This window comes from Canis lupus, chromosome 22, assembly GCF_011100685.1.
Source record: "Canis lupus familiaris isolate Mischka breed German Shepherd chromosome 22, alternate assembly UU_Cfam_GSD_1.0, whole genome shotgun sequence".
Lineage (NCBI taxonomy): Eukaryota > Metazoa > Chordata > Mammalia > Carnivora > Canidae > Canis > Canis lupus.
The window spans coordinates 15,867,927-15,889,503 of record NC_049243.1 but is presented as its reverse complement, the minus strand read 5'-3'; the positions used below and the strand labels follow the sequence as shown (position 1 = coordinate 15,889,503).

At 38.3% G+C, this 21,577-nt stretch overlaps 1 protein-coding gene across 18 annotated transcripts in view; it reads left to right on the top strand.

Annotated features, from left to right (window-relative positions):
• Positions 1 to 21,577, top strand: part of DIAPH3 (diaphanous related formin 3) — a 508,102-nt gene that overhangs the window by 166,216 nt on the left and 320,309 nt on the right. For all 18 annotated transcript variants that reach the window (XR_005376327.1, XR_005376326.1, XR_005376328.1 and 15 more), the window contains 4 exons: positions 13,834 to 13,944; positions 14,231 to 14,349; positions 15,177 to 15,293; positions 19,432 to 19,550. Coding sequence is in view for 14 of the 18 variants with exons in the window: in XM_038569687.1 (XP_038425615.1) it covers positions 13,834 to 13,944; positions 14,231 to 14,349; positions 15,177 to 15,293; positions 19,432 to 19,550 (466 nt within the window). In the remaining 4 variants the exon portion in view is untranslated. The remainder of the gene's footprint in view (positions 1 to 13,833; positions 13,945 to 14,230; positions 14,350 to 15,176; positions 15,294 to 19,431; positions 19,551 to 21,577) is intronic.

The following is a 21,577-nucleotide window of genomic DNA, read 5'->3' as shown; positions in this document are numbered from 1 at the left end:
ACTAGGGAAAGGCCTCTTAGAGGACCAGGAGAGAGGGCTGGAGGAGGTGGGGAGAAGTCTAACTCACTGCAGATCTGATGCCAGGTGGAGGAGAGAAAGAAAGGTGAGTTGAGGGATGTATCTTTGGCTGCTGTATAGTTCCAAGAGAACTTGGCAGGATCCTTGGGGAATCTTCAAGCTAAAGCCCCTGTGTCCCATTTTAGTATTCTTGGTGTGTTCAGACATTGGCTGGGAGAAGCCCGTGGGAGCATGGCCTCGGCTCACCTGTTGTGATGGATTTCACAGGGTAGCAGCTGAGGCTGGACTGTTGGTCATTTATACTCCCTGCAGTCAAGAGATTGAGAATTGCATTCCCCTGGCTGCTGCAAAGACAGTTTTTCTTAAAAACAACAACCACCAAAAAAACCCAAAAAACAAAAACCTCTTTAATTTCTGGATTTCATTGAGCTCAATAACAGGATGGATATTTGCAAAATTGGGTCACATTTTGTTATGTCTCAGTAAGTAGGAAAAATTACCTTTAATTGAGTTATAGTCACTGTATTTTGAAATTTGTTACTAATAATTGAGAAATATGACACTGAAATAAATCATGTTAAAATGACTCTTTAGCTACAGTCAAGTTTATTTGCTTCTGTTTCTTTTTGTTTTTTCTATCCCCCCTTAAAAAACTCAAAATATTCCCAGGTTTAATTTTACTGGAGCCCAAATAAAGATATTGAATGAATGAATGAATGAATATAATATATACTATAATGAATAGTCATATTCATTAATTTACTCCTTCTTTTTGTTTCAAATATCTCCACCACTACCCCCAAATTACTAAACAAAGTTATTTTCAATTTCAAATAACTTGTTCTCACATTTAATGAAGAACAGAATAGGGATAGTAGAATGTTTTTATATTTAGGACTGTGTTGGAGCCTTCCAGAAGAATATGGAATAAATTTGTTTGAATTCCTCTGTTTTGACTACTTCTATTGAAGTTTACATCAATAGGATTAATGTATCAATATAAATCGAAATGTTACATGTATTAAAATGGACTGGTAAATATGCCATTAAGCTAAGATGTTAAATACAGTGAAGAATAATCTAACGTGAACTCCTGTCATAGGGAGCATACCTCTAAGTATAAATTAGTGGTAAAAATTTTTGTCTAGAATATACTGCCAGTTTTCTGAGTTTGCATAATAAATTTCTTCACTTATGCTACAGTAGATCATAAGAAAGATAAACTTGCCTCATGCTTAACTGCACAGTTTCATAATTAAGCAGTCAATTAGTTAATTATTCAGTGACTGCTGTGCAGTGAGTTATACAAGAGCTATAAAGAAGTACACTCCTGCCCTTAAGAAGCATATACTTGGGAATCTAAAGCTAGCTAAGTTTTAGAAGTAAAATACAATAGTAGGAATTCCAGCAAAATGCATAGGGGGACACAGAAGAAATTAATGCTGTCTCAGTGGGGGTATGTCTGAATAAATATTTAAAAATCCTTTTGTTTTTTGAGTAGTCCTGTTTCATATAAATTATAGCCTCTTAAATCCTACAATTTATATCTCTGTATTTGTATGGAAACGATACAGTTACCTCAAGCTCTGATTTGTTCTCTTACTGTGTCTATCATTTATAGAACACTCAATTGGAAGTCTAAATAAAATAATCTATAGAACTTTACATCTGCTGATCTACTTTACTATTCCTGTGTTTGTCTACATCTCGTAGTCTGATTAGTTTTTATTGTTTTTTTCTTTTTTTTCTTTATTTTTTATTGGTGTTCAGTTTACCAACATACAGAATAACCCCCAGTGCCCGTCACCCATTCACTCCCACCCCCCGCCCTCCTCCCCTTCCACCACCCCTAGTTCGTTTCCCAGAGTTAGCAGTCTTTACGTTCTGTCTCCCTTTCTGATATTTCCCACACATTTCTTCTCCCTTCCCTTATATTCCCTTTCACTATTACTTATATTCCCCGAATGAATGAGAACATATAATGTTTGTCCTTCTCTGACTGACTTACTTCACTCAGCGTAATACCCTCCAGTTCCATCCACGTTGAAGCAAATGGTGGGTATTTGTCATTTCTAATAGCTGAGTAATATTCCATTGTATACATAAACCACATCTTCTTTATCCACTCATCTTTCGATGGACACCGAGGCTCCTTCCACAGTTTGGCTATCGTGGCCATTGCTGCTACAAACATCGGGGTGCAGGTGTCCCGGCGTTTCGCTGCATCTGTATCTTTGGGGTAAATCCCCAACAGTGCAATTGCTGGGTCGTAGGGCAGGTCTATTTTTAACTCTTTGAGGAACCTCCACACAGTTTTCCAGAGTGGCTGCACCAGTTCACATTCCCACCAACAGTGTAAGAGGGTTCCCTTTTCTCCGCATCCTCTCCAGCATTTGTGGTTTCCTGCCTTGTTAATTTTCCTCATTCTCACTGGTGTGAGGTGGTATCTCATGGTGGTTTTGATTTGTATTTCCCTGATGGCAAGTGATGCAGAGCATTTTCTCATATGCATGTTGGCCATGTCTATGTCTTCCTCTGTGAGATTTCTGTTCATGTCTTTTGCCCATTTCATGATTGGATTGTTTGTTTCTTTGGTGTTGAGTTTAATAAGTTCTTTATAGATCTTGGAAACTAGCCCTTTATCTGATATGTCATTTGCAAATATCTTCTCCCATTCTGTAGGTTGTCTCTGAGTTTTGTTGACGGTATCCTTTGCTGTGCAAAAGCTTCTTATCTTGATGAAGTCCCAATAGTTCATTTTTGCTTTTGTTTCTTTTGCCTTCGTGGATGTATCTTGCAAGAAGTTACTGTGGCCGAGTTCAAAAAGGGTGTTGCCTGTGTTCTCCTCTAGGATTTTGATGGAATCTTGTCTCACATTTAGATCTTTTATCCATTTTGAGTTTATCTTTGTGTATGGTGCAAGAGAGTGGTCTAGTTTCATTCTTCTGCATGTGGATGTCCAATTTTCCCAGCACCATTTATTGAAGAGACTGTCTTTCTTCCAGTCTATTCCTCCTTTATCGAATATTAGTTGACCATAAAGTTCAGGGTCCACTTCTGAATTCTCTATTCTGTTCCACTGATCTATGTGTCTGTTTTTGTGCCAGTACCACACTGTCTTGATGACCACAGCTTTGTAGTCCAACCTGAAATCTGGCATTGTGATGCCCCCAGATATGGTTTTCTTTTTTAAAATTCCCCTGGCTATTCGGGGTCTTTCTGATTCCACACAAATCTTAAAATAATTTGTTCTAACTCTCTGAAGAAAGTCCATGGTATTTTGATAGGGATTGCATTAAAGGTGTATATTGCCCTGGGTAACATTGACATTTTCACAATATTAATTCTGCCAATCCATGAGCATGGAATATTTTTCCATCTCTTTGTGTCTTCCTCAATTTCTTTCAGAAGTGTTCTATAGTTTTTAGGGTATAGATCCTTTACATCTTTGGTTAGGTTTATTCCCTAGGTATCTTATGCTTTTGGGTGCAATTGTTAATGGGATTGACTCCTTCATTTCTCTTTCTTCAGTCTCATTGTTAGTATATAGAAATGCCACTGATTTCTGGGCATTGATTTTGTATCCTGCCACGCTACCAAATTGCTGTATGAGTTTTAGCAATCTTGGGGTGGAGACTTTTGGGTTTTCTATGTAGAGTATCATGTTATCGGCGAAGAGGGAGAGTTTGACTTCTTCTTTGCCAATTTGAATGCCTTTAATGTCTTTTTGTTGTCTGATTGCTGAGGCTAGGACTTCCAGTACTATGTTGAATAGCAGTGGTGAGAGTGGACATCCCTGTCTTGTCCCTGATCTTAGAGGAAAGGCTCCCAGTGCTTCCCCATTGAGAATGATATTTGCTGTGGGCTTTTCGTAGATGGCTTTTAAGATGTTGAGGAAAGTTCCCTCTATCCCTACACTCTGAAGAGTTTTGATCAGAAATGGATGCTGTATTTTGTCAAATGCTTTCTCTGCATCCAATGAGAGGATCATATGGTTCTTGGTTTTTCTCTTGCTGATATGATGAATCACATTGATTGTTTTACGGGTGTTGAACCAGCCTTGTGTCCCGGGGATAAATCCTACTTGGTCATGGTGAATAATTTTCTTAATGTGCTGTTGGATCCTACTGGCCAGTATCTTGTTGAGAATTTTTGCATCCATGTTCAACAGGGATATTGGTCTGTAATTCTCCTTTTTGGTGGGGTCTTTGTCTGGTTTTGGAATTAAGGTGATGCTGGCCTCATAGAACGAATTTGGAAGTACTCCATCTCTTTCTATCTTTCCAAACAGCTTTAGGAGAATAGGTATGGTTTCTTCTTTAAACGTTTGATAGAATTCCCCTGGGAAGCCATCTGGCCCTGGACTCTTGTGTCTTGGGAGGTTTTTGATGACTGCTTCAATTTCCTCCCTGGTTATTGGCCTGTTCAGCTTTTCTATTTCTTCCTGTTGCAGTTTTGGTAGTTTGTGGCTTTCCAGGAATGTGTCCATTTCTTCTAGATTGCCTAATTTATTGGCATATAGCTGTTCATAATATGTTTTTAAAATCGTTTGTATTTCCTTGGTGTTGGTAGTGATCTCTCCTTTCTCATTCATGATTTTATTAATTTGAGTCTTCTCTCTCTTCTTTTTAACAAGGCTGGCTAATGGTTTATCTATCTTATTAATTCTTTCAGAGAACCAACTCCTGGTTCTGTTGATCTGTTCCACAGTTCTTCTGGTCTCGATTTCGTTGAGTTCTGTTCGAATCTTTATTAACTCTCTTCTTCTGCTGGGCGTGGGGTCAATCTGCTGTTTATTCTCTAGCTCCTTTATGTGTAAGGTTAGCTTTTGTATTTGAGTTCTTTCCAGTTTTTTTTTTTTTTTTTTTTTTTTTTTTTTTTTCTTTTTTTTTTTTTTCTTTCCAGTTTTTGAATGGATGCTTGTATTGCGATGTATTTCCCCCTTAGGACTGCTTTTGCTGCATCCCAAATATTTTGAACTGTTGTATCTTCATTCTCATTAGTTTCCATGAATCTTTTTAATTCTTCCTTAATTTCCTGGTTGACCCTTTCATCTTTTAGCAGGATGGTCCTTAACCTCCACGTGTTTGAGGTCCTTCCAAACTTCTTGTGATTTAGTTCTAATTTCAAGGCATTATGGTCTGAGAATATGCAGGGGACGATACCAATCTTTTGGAATTGGTTCAGACCCGATTTGTGACCCAGTATGTGGTCTATTCTGGAGAAAATTCCATGTGCACTTGAGAAGAATGTGTATTCACTTGAGTTTGGATGTAAAGTTCTGTAGATATCTGTGAAATCCATCTGGTAAAGCTCTCGTTTCTTTGGAGATGTTTTGCTTAGAAGACCTATGGAGTATAGAAAGAGCTAGATTGAAGTCACCAAGTGTATTATTATCTAAGTATTTCTTCACTTTGGTAAATAATTGATTTATATATTTGGCAGCTCCCACATTCGGGGCATAAATATTGAGGATTGTTAAGTCCCCTTGTTGGATAGATCCTCCAAGTATGATATAGTGTCCCTCTTCATCTCTCACTGCAGTCTTCGGGGTAAATTTTAGTTTATCTGATACAAGGATGGCTACCCCTGCTTTCTTTTGAGGACCATTCGAATGGTAAATGGTTCTCCAACCTTTTATTTTCAGGCTGTAGGTGTCCTTCTGTCTAAAATGAGTCTCTTGTAGACAGCAAATAGATGGGTCCTGCTTTTTTATCCAGTCTGAAACCCTGCGCCTTTTGATGGGGTCATTAAGCCCGTTCACATTCAGAGTTACTATTGACAGATATGAGTTTAGTGTCATCATGATATCTATTCAATCCTTGTTTTTGTGGATTGTTCCACTGAACTTCTTCTTAAAGGGGAATTTTAAGAGTCCCCCTTAAAATTTCTTGCAGAGCTGGTTTGGAGGTCACATATTCTTTCAGTGGCTGCCTGTCTTGGAAGCTCTTTATCTCTCCTTCCATTTTGAATGAGAGCCTTGCTGGAGAAAGTATTCTTGGTTGCATGTTCTTCTCATTGAGGACCCTGAATATATCCTGCCAGCCCTTTCTGGCCTGCCAGGTCTCTGTGGAGAGGTGTTCTGTTACGCTAATACTCCTCCCCATAAAAGTCAGGGATTTCTTGTCTCTTGCTGCTTTAAGGATCTTCTCTGTATCTTTGGAATTTGCAAGCTTCACTATTAAATGTCTAGGTGTTGAACGGTTTTTATTGATTTTAGGGGGGGATCTCTCTCTTTCCTGGATCTGAATGCCTGTTTCCCTTCCCAGATTAGGAAAGTTTTCAGCTAGAATTTGTTCAAATACATATTCTGGCCCTCTGTCCCTTTCGGCGCCCTCGGGAACCCCAATTAAACGTAGGTTTTTCTTCCTCAGGCTGTCGTTTATTTCCCTTAATCTATCTTCATGGTCTTTTAGTTGTTTGTCTCTTTTTTCCTCAGTTTCCCTCTTTGCTATCAACTTGTCTTCTATGTCACTCACTTGTTCTTCCACCTCGTTAACCCTCGTCGTTAGGACTTCTAGTTTGGATTGCATCTCATTCAATTGATTTTTAATTTCTGCCTGATTAGCTCTAAATTCTGCAGTCATGAAGTCTCTTGAGTCCTTTATGCTTTTTTCTAGAGCCACCAGTAGCTGTATAGTAGTGCTTCTGAATTGGCTTTCTGACATTGAATTGTAATCGAGATTTTGTAACTCTGTGGGAGAGAGGACTGTTTCTGATTCTTTCTTTTGAGGTGAGGTTTTCCTTCTAGTCATTTTGCTCAGTGCAGAGTGGCCAAAAGCAAGTTGTATTGGGAAAAGGAGAAAAAGAGAGGAAAGAAAGAAGGAAAGAAAAGAGAAAGAGAACGAAAAAAGGAAGATAAAAAAAGAAAAAAAAAAGAAAAAGAAAGGAAAAAAGGGGTGGGGGAAGGAAACGAATCAAAAAGCAAAACAAAACAACAACCAAAAAAAAAAAAAAAAAAAAAAAAGAAAAGAAAAGAACCACAGGGGAGTATCTTCTGATTCTGTGTACTTTAAGTCCCTTGGCTTCTCCTGGAAGTTGTCAGTCTAGCTGGTCTTCTGGGGGAGGGGCCTGTTGTGCTGATTTTCAGGTGTGAGCAGTTGGGGGAGCTGCTCTGCCCCTGCCTGGTGCAGGGCTCAGTGGGGGTTGTTTACCTCGTGAGGCCGCAGGAGAAACAGCCCCAGTGGCGGGGCAGCTCTGGAGCCCTGGAGTCAGCCCCCGCAGTAGCTCCGGAGCTCTCCGTCTGCAGGGCCTGGAGGCTCCGGGCGGGGCCGCTGATCTGCTCAGCTGGGGCAGGAGCGTCCTCGCTGTCCTGGGCCCTCCCGGCCTCTGCCTGTCCCGGGGGAGGCCGGATCCTGGGCTGTGTCCCGGCGCCCTGTGCTCTGGGGCCTGCGCTGTTGGATTCGCTTCCGCCCCGCAGCCCCCTCCGCGGAGCCGCCCCCGAGCCCCCCGAGCTGCTCCCGCCCCGCATCCCCCTCTGCGGAGCCGCCCCGAGTCCTCCGAGCTGCTCCCGCCCCGCAGCCCCCTCCGCGGAGCCGCCCCCGAGCCCCCCCAGCCGCTCCCGCCCCGCATCCCCCTCCGCGGAGCCGCCCCCGAGCCCCCCGAGCTGCTCCCGCCCCGCAGCCCCCTCCGCGGAGCCGCCCCCGAGCCCCCCCCGAGCTGCTCCCGCCCCGCAGCCCCCTCCGTGGAGCCGCCCCCGAGCCCCCCGAGCTGCTCCCGCCCCGCAGCCCCCTCCGCAGAGCCGCCCCCGAGCCCCCCGAGCTGCTCCCGCCCCGCAGCCCCCTCCGCGGAGCCGCCCCCGAGCCCCCCGAGCTGCTCCCGCCCCGCAGCCCCCTCCGCGGAGCCGCCGCCCGAGCCCCTTCGAGCTGCTCCTGGAACCGCGCAGCCCCCTCCGCACGGAGCCTCTTCCTCTGCCCGAGCCCCTCCGAGCTGCTCCGGGTCCCGCCCGGTCCCGCCGTGCGCGCTGCAGCCCTTAGGGAGCTCGGCGCACTCTCCTGGGCGCGCAGTTGCGGTTACTGTTCCGGGGAGCCCGAGGGCATCCCCGCCCTCCTGGGTCCTGCTCCACCTCCCCGCGAGCCCCTTTCCCCCGGGAAGGTCGGTGCAGCTCCTGCTCCTCCGGGACGGGGCTCTCCTGTCCTGGGGACACTCGCCCCGGCCTCAGCCCGGCTCCTCGCGGGGCCCCTCCCCCTTGGAGGCCTTTGTTTCTTTATTTTTTTCCCCGTCTTCCTACCTTGATAGAAGCGCAAACTCTTCTCACTGTAGCGTTCCAGCTGGTCTCTCTTTAAATCTCAGGCCGAATTCGTAGATTTTCAGGATAATTTGAAGGTTTTCTTGGTAATTTGGCGGGGACAGGTGACCTGGGGACCCTACTCTCCGGCCATCTTGCCCCTCCCTCTAGTTTTTATTCTGAATTAATGCGTGTACTTTTTAAATTCTTTGGGGTCTTTGCACTAGAGGCAAACTATTTCTCTGTAAGCACCATGTACTCATTTTAACTTGATAAATATGAAATTTGATTGTGCAAAGAGAAACAGATGATTTCTGCTATGAGGTAGGGAAGATGAATAACAATCTAAGCTGTATCTTCCAGGCCCAGGTAATAATTATTCACAGATTCTGATAGAATTTTTATGTAAGTACTTGACTGGTACTTGTTTATAACGTGAATTTAGGTTATAAAGCTGATATATTTTGAGTGTTGTATAGCCATCATTTTACTTGTAAAGACCTCTACTTGTATTCAGGACGAACATGTTAACAAAGTATGAGCTTTCTGAAGAATATACTTGCTTTGGCTGTCAGATACCTTCTCGGTTCCTTCAGCACAATCATGGACACAAAGCATTTGCTCTGGTGGCCTTTGAAAACATTGGATGGGTTTAATGTTTGAGCCTCAGGCATCACACCTGTTAGAATACCTTGAATTTTGTGCTTCAGGTTGTTTGTCTGAAAGTGTCACAGGTTTTTGGTCAAAATGTAAAAATTCTTGACGTGTTTATTTTTTCGCATATTTTCACTGAGCATGGTGATAGTAAGTTAAATTGTGTATGAGAGGAAATTTAGGTGATGGGTATTCACAGATGAAGAAATGTGACCATTTTCAAGGGCAGAAAACTACTTTGCTGATGAAGTGATGTAGATGGTGGCATGTTCCTTTCTTTGTCTTGCTGATTAACCTTTTTCTAGGTCTAATGATTTTTCCTTGATCATTTGCCTTGTTCCTCAGATTGCCTTTGACCAGCTCTGTCCCTCATATTGAATATCTCTTCTGAGACTTCTGTTTACAGTTTATTTACTTGGCCCCCTGTTGCGCATCTGTGCCTTCTAGTTTCCTGTGTTGCTGACATTTGTTCCACTCTTTGTAATTACGCTTCCTGCTGCTCCTTTTCCTGGACTTGGTCTGTGGGCTTTGCTGGTCCCATCCCTTGAGGTGAACCTTTTGTTTGCTGCTGCTCTTGAGGAAACATCCCTTCAGCTATATCCTACGCCTGAGTTGGTCACACACTCACACAGCCCTCCAGCTACAGGTTAGGCTAAAAATACTTTTACTCACGCAAGCGGCCTCCTTGATAATTGAGACAAGAGTAACAAAATGAGCTTGCAATATCTGTTAGAATTGAGTCCATGATTTAACACCTAAAGAGAAACACCTTACTTGCTGAAACCAAAGGTTAATAAACTGAAGTATAAAGATGCGTTTGGAGGAAGGAGGAGAATATTCTAGTGCCAATTTTAATGATCTTGGTTGCATGTGGTATATATGAGAAAGTGAATATTTTCCTACTTGAGACAGCAGCTCTGTCCCTTTGTAGAAACTGTTCTTGTCAAGTCATCAATTTGCCAAATGCGCCTGTAACTTAATAGTCCTCTTAGTTGACCTATTAGAGCCCCTGACTCAATTGGTCACTCTCACTGTCAAAACACTTTCCTCCCGTAATCCCTGGGCATTACAATCTTTCTTCTTCTACATCACTACATATTCTACATCAAAAGGCAAATATAAAGCCTTTTTGCTTTATTTCCCCAGCCTTTAAAGGAAAACCTGCAATTGAAATACCCTATTGGTCTTTTCTCTCTGCTACTCCCAAGTGGTTCCATGTAGACCCTGATTTTTGCCCGCAGTTGCTGTGGTAACCTCTTTCTTGAACCTGGCTCTCCTAGAGCCAGTTACCTTCTCCACTTTTTTTTTTTTTTTTAATGCTAATCGCTAATAGATATTTCTAACTTAACATCTCTAAAACCCACCTCCCCTGATAGGTCTTCTCAAACCTCTTTCTCCATCTGAATCAATGATAATCCCATCCTTCGAAATGCCCAGGCCACAAACCTTGGGGTCAGTCTTGACTCTTTATCTTTCCTAGTGATTTCTGTCTTTTTCCATAGCTGTATCCCTAGCACTGAGAAGTGCTTTGTGGGTACCAATAAATAGTCTTGGAGAGAGTGAAATGGTTGAGTATGTAAACAAAGGGTGAATTCTGTATTTTGATGTTTAGAGATAGAAGCTTTAGTTAAATTAAGATGTTTCTAGGAGAGCAGAAGCTCTTTGTTTTCTTATCCTCCTCTATTCCATAGGGAAGTTCATTTTGTCATGCTATCGAAACAATATGTTAAGTGCAAAGTAATGAAGATTATGTATGCTTCATTTTTGGAACATCAAACAGCATGGCGAATATCACAATACCATTACTTCCATGAGCTTCTTTTAATATCCTGAGCTGACATGGGCTAAGTACCCAATAACTATATTTTTTTTAATGAATGAATGATTTCCTAATGTATATTTATTTAATTTATTTTTATTTTTTTTAGAGTGTGTGGGGGAGAGGCAGAGGGATGGGGAGAATTTTTTTTTAAAGATTTTATTTATTTGAGAGAGAGAGAGTGTGTGTGTGTACATGAACAGGGGGAGGGGGGCCGAAAGAGAAGCAGACTCCCTACTAAGCAGGAAGCCTGATGTGGGCTTGATCCCAGGACTCTGGGATCATGACTTGAGCCAAAGGCAGATGCTTAACTGACTGAGCCACCCAGGCACCTGGGGAGAGAGGATCTTAAACAGGCTTCATGCTCAGCTAGGAGCCTGATGCAGGGCTCTATCTCATGACCAGAGATAGTCAAGAGTCAGACACTTAACGTACTGAACCACTCAGGTGCCCCTCCTAATGTACATTTCAGTCTCAGAATTTTAAAAGTGGAGATTTATCCTATTCTCTAAAACCTGTTTTTCTCCTTGAATTTTATAACTCTGTTAATGGTACTACCTGCTATCTAGTTGACTCCTAGGTGAGGAGTCTCTCGTGAATTCTTCTGAGTCAACCCCATGTCCACTCAACCCTCAAATTCTCTCAGTTTTTCTTACATTTCAAATGTTCAAGCTCTCATTCATCAGTGCTCACTAGTTGATTCTATAGTAGTTTCTTAACTGATACTGTTACCTCTACTCTTCCCTCTCCTTTACATAGAATTCCTTGTGGTTTCCCTTATTTCCAGTTGAACCTGAATTTTCTGACTTGCCACATAAGACTGTGCCTCACCTAGCCTGTCGTCTTGTCCAGGCTCATTTCTCATGACTTCTTGTACTGCTCTCTCCATTCCCACCCTCACTAACTACTCAGGAAATCTGAATTCCTTGTAATTAAGTGGAAGGTCCCATGGCTTCTATAACATGTTCATTCTTTAGTTGCTTAGAACATCTCAGCTTGACCCTTCACTTCATCAGGCTGCTTACTTACTGATCCTTAAGAGCCTGTGCTGTTATCCATCTGTTTTTGTGTTTAGTTTCTCCATATTCCTTATATGTGGAACATATTCCTTCTATGATTGTATCTGTCTTCATGAGGGTAGGCAATATATCCTGTTTACCTTTATAGTTCCCAAGCCTTTCCCACTCACTGTCTGTAGGAATTGATTTTGATGACATAGATGCTATATTGGCACCTTTTTCTGCTGGTATGCTATATTAGTGTGAAATTGTGTGATAAAATGGATCTATGTATGTCTGTGTACATGTTGAAAACCTAGAGCTCTTTGATCTTTACCTTGATTATAGAATTATTTTTCTGTAAGGAAGCACTGCATTTTGCTATGTACTTGCACATATTCATAGACGTGTTTACATGACCTTGATTAAGAGCAGTTATAGGTCATGATAATAGCAAATTGTTTATGTTTTCCCATTAGAATTGGGAAGGGATTTTAGATAATTAACTTAAATTCATTATTTCAGCTTTTATAGGAAATTGCCTTTTAGGATGTTTCCTGGAAAGAATTTGGATTATCCTTTTCCCTTCTTTCTCTTCCATTTCAGGCTGCTATTGTTCTGCACATATTTACATTTAGGTCATATTTTCTGCTAATTTTTATGCTGCTTATTTTTGCTGCTTTGAGTTGTCTATAATTCACATCTTTTCCAGAAACCTAGCGACTAATACTAATTTAATTGCTCTAAATGTAGAGAAACATTATTTAAATGTCCTTTGAAATCGTTTAAGATTATATACTGTTGCTGAAAAACTATTTTTGTGGGTACCAGGTACCTGGCAAGGAGGTGGATAGAAAGCATTTTAAACTTTGTGACGTGAGACAGTTATAGATGAGTGAAGTGTACTGGAAAGGTAGCTTCAGTTTTAAGTTTATTCTTTCTTTCTATTTTAAATGTTTCCCTTTTCCCTATTTATCTTCTGGCACATTTCCTTCCTCCAGTTTAAATAGTCTTAAGTTTTGACAGTAGAGGCATGCTGGTCAGATTTTAGTATTTAGACATCAAATACAATAATTACGATATATTTCAACCAGCAGGACCTGAGACCCCTGTCGGTGTCTTAATCCAAAAAAGGCATTTTAAATTCATATAAACCTTGCCTTAAGGGATGGAGAAAGGACAATTTAGGGAACAGCATGAGGTTAAACATATTGATCAGTAAGCCAGTCATTCTTGTTAGACTCTGGTAGAATGTAGAGTTAGAAAAATAGCATCGTCATCAACAACAAAGAATGCTTTGCTTCTCTAGAGACCATCTCTTTTGCTTTCAATCTCTTTTGTTTCGATTACAGGGATTTCAGAGAATGAAAGATTTCATCCAGTAATTAAAAAAAAAAAATGTAGACCCACTTTGAAATTTGGAGAGTTAAATAAGTGGAAAATACAGTGATTTTTACATTTTTATCATTTAAGGTATATAGTAAAGGATGTAATTAGCTATGTAATTTCTCTATGCCTTTGGAATAAACATGACGTATATTTTGAATTCTTGCCAAAGTTTAAGAACCACTGCCTGGTTAATTTTACTAATTAATTGTGCAGAGCTGGTAAGATAGTTTTGGTTATAACAACCCCATTAACCAAATTCAGGACACTTGTTGACCTTGAAGTGTTTAGAACTTTGGGTTTCTCTTGATGAATAGCAAGTTATTTTACCACTCTATTTTAGGTAAGTATTACATATCCAATAGAGATAATTTCTCAACTAGGATATTCAGTTTTGTGTTGTATGTGCGTGGAATGATATTTTTGTACAAGAAATTAAGTTTGGGCTAGAGTGAAATTTTTTATGAAATGGTACCAGGACCTAATGTTTTTCTCTCCTATTCCACGAGAACCCCCAAACAGATGAAAAATTAAAAAACAAAACTCCACTGAAATAATATTCTTGTTTAATATGTAATTGACTAAAATAATTTATACACATCCTATTGTTTTAATAGATTCTTCTGTGAAGGAAGATATTTGATAATTCCTAGAATGAAACCTTGATATTTCAGTTCTGACTCTTTGATGTTGGAATCTGAGCCTAAGTCTCACTGCGCAATCTATTGTAGGTAGCGTGTATGCAGCTCATCAATGCCCTTGTTACATCTCCTGATGATTTGGACTTCAGGCTTCACATCAGAAATGAATTTATGCGTTGTGGATTGAAAGAGATCTTGCCAGTAAGTGCCCTGCAGTCTCCTTATTAATATTTAAATTAGAGGAGTACTTGAATAGGGGGAAATTTAGATAAATTACCTTCAAGAATAATTTATCTGTGGGGGGAAAAAAGGCTTGAGTATAAAAATTTGTGAAATATAGATAAGATGTGGGTATTATTTAACACTTTGAGTGTTTGAATGCTATAAATCCAGTCAAATGGCTGGTTTATTGTTTATGTTTTTCATTAACTTTTTTGCATTATTAAAAAGAAAACCGTTAATTGTCATTTCTATTTAATGCCTGTAGGATTTAAAATGTATGAAGAATGATAGCCTGGATATCCAACTTAAAGTCTTTGATGAGCATAAGGAAGAAGATTTGCTTGAGTTCTCCCATCGCCTTGAAGATATTAGAGCTGAACTTGAATATCCTTTTGTTCTGAATTTAGTGAAATATGGAAAATTGTTGCTAAACCCCAACCAACCTTCCAAAATATTAAACTTCTGAAGCCATTTCTGTATAAACAACATAAAGTCAAACCTTTATGAATCAGATTGATTCTATATAAACTTTTCTTATTAGTTTAATGTGTGTTTTTCTAAGTAGATGCATATGTAAATAGACGTTACAGCCTACAGATGGATTCTATTCGGCCTCTCATGTATATGTACTATCTGTTTTTTCTTCTCATGTTTGGCACCTCCCCTCTCCTAATACTTTCCAACATTAAAATTAGTAAGGTACCCTTATCCTGCTAGTTGGCTTCTGCCCTATACCTTGGGTGCACACTCACGTGGACCTTTTTTAACTTTATGGGTCTGCAGATCTCTGTGCTTTTCCAGAAGTCCACCAGGTTCCCGTCCTCCCCTGGGGCTTATTTGTCCATGGTGGATAGTGCCTGGCAGCAGCTCTCTTGATAAGGGCACTCTGAAAACCTAATATAGTATTCACAACCAGCTTCCTGTTACCTTGCCACCAGCAACAGCTTGGCTTGAGAGAGGGGAGTAGTTGGAGTTGATCATGGAGGAGAAGCCAGGGAGTCAGGTCAAGTTGTCATTTGCAAAATGTTTTTCCTGTACTCTGAATCCTAGATACCTGTGTTTTATTTGACATTGACTATACATGATACCTATTCTAGGCTAAGGCACATAATAATCTTTTGAAGTCTTAGAGAGAGTAGTTTCTATGCCACATTACTGCAGTTGTTTGGTGTAGAGGATAAATAAATCCATATATTCCTTAATCAGTTTACTGAAGCATATGATATTTACAACATGGTGTGGAACTCAGTTAAGGAAACTAAAGCAGAGGGATATTTCATTTCTATTCTTCAGCACCTTTTGCTGATTCGAAATGATTATAGTATAAGGTAAGAATTATTTTATAAGGTAAGAAGAAGTTATGTTCTTATGTTTTCTTTCACTAATAAAATTCTATTAATTATGAAAATCACCTGATGTTTGATTTGGGCAAACAAATAAGTTTCAGATTTTTATTTCTGTTTTAATATTGACTCATGGAATGTGGCATTTCTTCTGGGCATATATTTAGACAGGTGATGGTAAAATGATATTACCGTTATTTTTAAAGCTCCAGTGGATTCTTGGTAACAAGTTTTCATCTAATAAAAATGTGAACTAGCAACAAATTACTAATTTATCATATGATGGATAATATTTTCTGGTTAGTCTTTAAGTAGTAGGAATGATGTTGAGAAGTTTCTTTTTAAAAGTTACATGAAGGGTACTAAACCTTGCTTTTATTAGTGCTTAAGTAGCTAGAAAGTTCCTTGATAATACAGTTATATTTAATGTTGCTAATGTATCAGAAAAGCTAGACAAATGACATTTCAAGTTTGATTATATCCTAGCCATCTTGAGCTTAACAGATTGTTTATCCTGTCTGTACCTTGTCTATCTGTAGCTGTGTAAGGATATTAGCATCTAAGTTGCTGGGTGGTTATGAAGATGGAATATAGTAGCATGGATAAAACTCCTAGCCAAATAACTGGCACATGGTGTACCCTCAGTAAATGCTCTCCCTATATTCCTCTTTCCACTTTGTTACTGTTTTATGAGGGAACTGAGATCCTTGAATATAAAACCATTTTTGTTGCCTTTAGTTTTGCTGAAATTTCATTCTCAAATACTTTGGGTAGTATGTCATTTCTAGTTTCATGCAGAAAAATTTGCTAGACGTGTCTCATTCACTCTGGGTGACATCAGAGGGTGCAGTTCAGGCTTTTGATATACCTAACAAGTGAATAGAATTATAGTTAAAAAAAAAAAAAAAAGTTAAAACTTAGGTTAGGTTCTTTGGGATGAGTACAGATCATTTGGCTTATCTCTTTCTCTTGTAAATACTAATATAAAATACTAATACATAGACAAAAGTATTAATAAAATACAAATACATTGATTAAAATACAAATATTAATACATTGATTAAATACTTTTAAATATCAGAGGTACCTCGCTGATTATACTACTATATTTTTTCCCAAATGTTCTTAAAAATAAAATCGAAGCTTCCACTTACTCTAAAGTAACCCCATCCTTTTCTTGATCCCTGTATGGTTGGTTCTGTCAACCTCTGATGCTGCTGGAGATTTCAAGAATTCAGGAATATTGTTTGCTTTCAAAGTTTTCAGTCAGGGGGGTTATATCTTACTTTTGATCCCTTCATTTTACCCTAATCCCTTAATCTGTGCTCCAAGAGGGCATGCGGTTGTGTCTACCTTTAAAACAGATTGAAAAGCTCAACTCTCCTAGGACATGCTGAGGCAATCTTCTCACTTCAGTGGAATTAAGAGTCTCAGAGAAAAATTAAACTTGTAGCATCACCAAAGTGACATTACTGAGGCATAGACAGTTATTTTGGTCATTTTTCAAGTACCACATTTTTAATTTGATTCTTATCTATGCTGGATTCTTCTTTGACTCTGTAAGCCCCAGGACCTTGGTCTTTGTTCCAAATACGGTCCCTGTGAAGTTATCGTTCCTCCTATGACTACTGTAATCAAGACAATTCCATGTTTTTCCCCCATATGCCCAAATTCTCATAGGTATTTATTGTTGTTGTGATTTATTCTTATAGAGCATATATTTTTATTACAAGATTGAGTCAGAAGAAAAAAACAAAAACAAGATTGAGTCAGATTATAGTCATTTACATAATTTGTCATATAGTTATTTAAAATTGTTTAACTTTTTATATACAGTAACATTCACACTGAGAGATGTGTAGTTCTATGAATATTCTTTTGGTTTTAGCTTCATTTTTTTTGGTTTTTACTATCTTAAGATGGACCTAGATTTTTCCCTTAAATCTTTAATTATCTGAACATTTTTTGTTTAATGAACATTCTAAATAAATATTGATGATATTCTTAAAAGTTTGTATAAGTGGCATTATTTTAGAATGCAAGGTATTCCCATTTTAAAGAATTAGTGGATAGGAAAAATAGAAATTTAGCTTACTTTCTCATTTGGAACAAAAGGAAATTTTACTGAAGTGGAACTTGATTGAGAATGTACATGAAAGGTAGGCCCCTGCCCCCAAGTAAAATGAAGTGCAGAAAGATAATTGGAGGGTGGAGTAGAAGATCAAATTCAATTCTTTAACTCCATGGCTTACAAATGCAAAATATTATGCTAGTTGAATGTACATGGGAGATAATTCTGATATCTGGTAAAAATACTAAAGAGAAAGTAAAGATGATTTTTAAATTTCTCCAACAAAAATGAGATATCAGTGAACTAATGACAATTTATGTTCATCCCTTAATTAGGTTATCCACCTATTCCTCTGACATATTTACTGACTCACCAATAATTGCTCATGGAGATTATTTTCTAGATATATATTTCTGGAATCCAGAAGTACATTATTTATTTATTTTGCTAGTGTTGCCTTGAAAGAGTTTTTGCATGAAATTTCAGTTACTTTGTAAATGAATTTATCAGTGAGAACTGTGGAGGTGAGAAAATATTTACTGAGATTATGACTTAAAGAAAAAGCACACTAAATAGCCTATGTTGTTAATTCAAAGTCTGTTTGTATTAAAACAACACTAGGGTAACATTCAGTAAGAGTAAAAAAGAATGGAATATATCATCTCAGTTTTCAAATGTGATAGATAAAAACGTGTATGCAATTTATGTACCTTAACTATAAATGGAGTTATTATGGAAAATATTAGGAAATGGGAGACTATTTTTTTTTGAAAAAAGTTTAGAACATCGAGGGAAGCATTGGTAATACCATCTTGCTTTGGTATGTACCCAAGATCAGTGTCTTAAACATTTTTAGTTTCTCCCAATCAATGACCATTTGCTGTCTTTGCTAATGTGAAGTTGTTGTGAATTTCAGCACAATGGGTCATTTATTAGGTGTGAGGTAGGTAGATCAAGGGCAAGTGAGACACAGTTTCTAGGGAGAAGAAAAGCTCAAGTGGCTAGATATGCCACATGATAAAAATGTGGAGAGGAAATGTGTGTCAAAAGTCTTTGAGGGAAGAAGAGTCTTAGGATTGGCTTGGGATGAAAGGCTGACCTCATTGAGATAGCACCCACCCTTTCTGTCACTTTAGTTTGATTTTGTCATTAAATCTGTTGAATATTTCTTTTAAATTTGTTGACTTAAGTTTTAAGGGATGTTCTTTTGCTTATTACAAACAAATTACAAACAATATTACAAAATATTTTGCTTATTTATAATGACCCATTACAAATGGGTCATTATAAATGACCCATTGTGCTGAAATTCACAACAACTTCACATTAGCAAAGACAGCAAATGGTCATTGATTGGGAGAAACTAAAAATGTTTAAGACACTGATCTTGGGTACATACCAAAGCAAGATGGTATTACCAATGCTTCTCTCGATGTTCTAAACTTTTTTCAATTATAAAAACTTTAATTTTTGGACAAAAAACTGTCATACTAAGTTTTTTCAGTTGTCTTTTCAGTAAGAAATATTTATTTGGAATCGTATATAATTTACAGTATCAGTTTTTAATTGGACTCCACAAGCATTCTAAAAATAGTTTATGTAGAATTTTAAGAACCTTCCAAAGAATTTTCTTGAAAAAAAATATATTTTGGCTTGTGTTAATAAAATGAATTAGTGGTAGCTATTTTAGTATGGTAGAGTGGTAGGTTGATCTCTGTTGAGGACTGCTTTTAAGCACATATCACTTCATCTTAATTTTTTTTTTAGTGCTTTGTAAATAAGTCAAGGTTCTGATTTTTGTAAAACAAATCATCATTACGGCACTATATTGGCTAAACTAGTATAAAAATTTAAGGTCTTAATATCACTGGAAAGAAAGTGATGACTGTTGTATTTACTCTCACTCCTGTGTTAGATCTGACCTATCAATTGTTGGAACTATACAAAGGTGTAAATTATTGAACTTGAAAGGAAGCTTACCAAAGTACTTGATTTTGATGTTAAGTTACACTAATAAGTTGAGTATACATTTATTCTTTTTCTTGGTTTTAGGCAACAGTACTTCAAATTAATTGATGAGTGTATATCTCAGATTGTATTGCATAGAGATGGGATGGATCCAGACTTCACATATCGGAAAAGACTGGATTTAGATTTAAGTCAGTTTGTTGGTGAGTATTTCTCTAATATTTAAATGGAAACATTTTATTATTCCCTACTTTGCAGCATTGGTTCTCATGTTGTGACCTGTAGAGTCCTGAGGGCCCTTGATACCCTTTCAGGCCATCCAAAGAGTCAGAACTATTTTCATAACCATACTAAGACCTTATTTGCCTTTTCCGTTGTGTTGGTACTTGTGCTAGTGATATAAACGTTTGTGGGTCAAACTGCTAGCACTTGGTTAGAAATCAAGGCAGTGACACCAAACCGTGTTAGTAGCTGTTGTATTCCTCACTCCGAGTAAAACAAAACATTAGAAACTGCTGTGTTTTATTTGAGTGTCCTTGATAAAGATCTGAAAAACACTATTTTATTAAAAGTCTAACCCTTGAGTACACATTATTTTAATATCCCCTATGACAAAACAAATTATACATGTTTAGCACTTCTGCCTACCAAAGTACAATGAGCAAATACCTGTGTGTTTGCTTGTACTATAAGCTGAATTGGTTGTTTTTGTTTTCGTTTTGTTTACTTTTAAGGGATGATCATCATAAAAGCTGTGGCTACTCAGGTGTGACTGTTTGACACACACTTTCTTAAAAAAATGAAATAGGTCTGTAATGTCAAGGAAACAACTGATAGAATTTGTTACCAATGATCAAATTCAAGCTTTCAAGTAAAATTCGAGTTTTGGAAAACTTACATCTGCTATTGTTAGCTTGACAGCTTCCCAGTACTCAAATTTTTTTCTGATGAGATCATTGGTGATTATTTTGATATTGTATAATGAGATATGTCAGCATTTGGAGAATCTGCATGACTCTGTAAACCACTCTTTTCCAAATTCCAATGCCTGATATAAATTCTGCATGGGTAAAGAATTCATGGATTTTAAAGTAACAGAGAAGGAAATATTCATTGATATGTGATCCCACATAGAAACTAATGTGTAAGGAATATGTATATGTCAAATTTTGGTGTAACATGAAAAAATATCCATTATTTGAGTGAGGTGTTTTTTTTTTTTTTTTCTTCATAGGATATTTGAGTCCAGGAAGATGTATGGAATATATAGAATGAGAAAGGAGCTAGATAAAATTTGTGGCACTGACAAAGAAAGTGCATATTTCTCTCCACAGGGGAGAAGCAATTAGAAGTTCCTCTTAGTGGTGGGAGGGACAGAGAAATGAGGAAAAACATACTGTAAATACAAAAACAAACTAAAATGTGAGACGATTTTGAATAGCATCTGAAAACCAAGTTTATTCCACCTGGCTATTAGGAATGTTTTTCTTGAGTAGATTAGAGATTTAGACATTGAACTCTTTTTTTTTTTAAAGATTTTATTTATTCATGAGAGACGGAGAGAGGCAGAGGCAGAGACACAGACACAGGTAGAGGGAGAAGCAGGCTCCATGCAGGGAGCCTTGGTGTGGGACTCGATCCCAGGACTCCAGGATCACACCCTGGGCTGAAGGTGGTGCCAAATCATTGAGCCACCTGGGCTGCCCCTACACATTGAACTCTTCAGAAAGAAATAGACTCTCTGACTCCATGAGTGAAACATATTTACATAGTTATGACAAATGTGTTGATTTTAAATGTTTACAAAAAACTTAGAGACACAGTGCAAAGGACTTACAGAAGAGAATATCACTGTATTTACATGGATAGGTGAATGTAAGGACCTGGGGTTGGACATGAGGGTAGAGAGACACTGGAAAATATGAGGCACAGATAACTTCATATGTTAGAGTGAAAATCAGGAGATACTCTTTTCATAAGGGGAATCAGAGGTTTAAGTATTTATTTAGTGCTACAGAGCCAGCCATTTTAGAAAATAAAATTATTAAAATAAACAGGATTAGACAAAGAATGCCATTTTCATCTTCTATAATAGGAAGCTATCTATAATATATTAAACACATAAATCAAGAAATAATGTTAAATTTTATTTAGAGTTGGGAAGCTAACTGCCAGAATAATCTAATAAAAGAAGAACTGTAAGAGGCTGAATTTCAGAAGTGGAATTGAG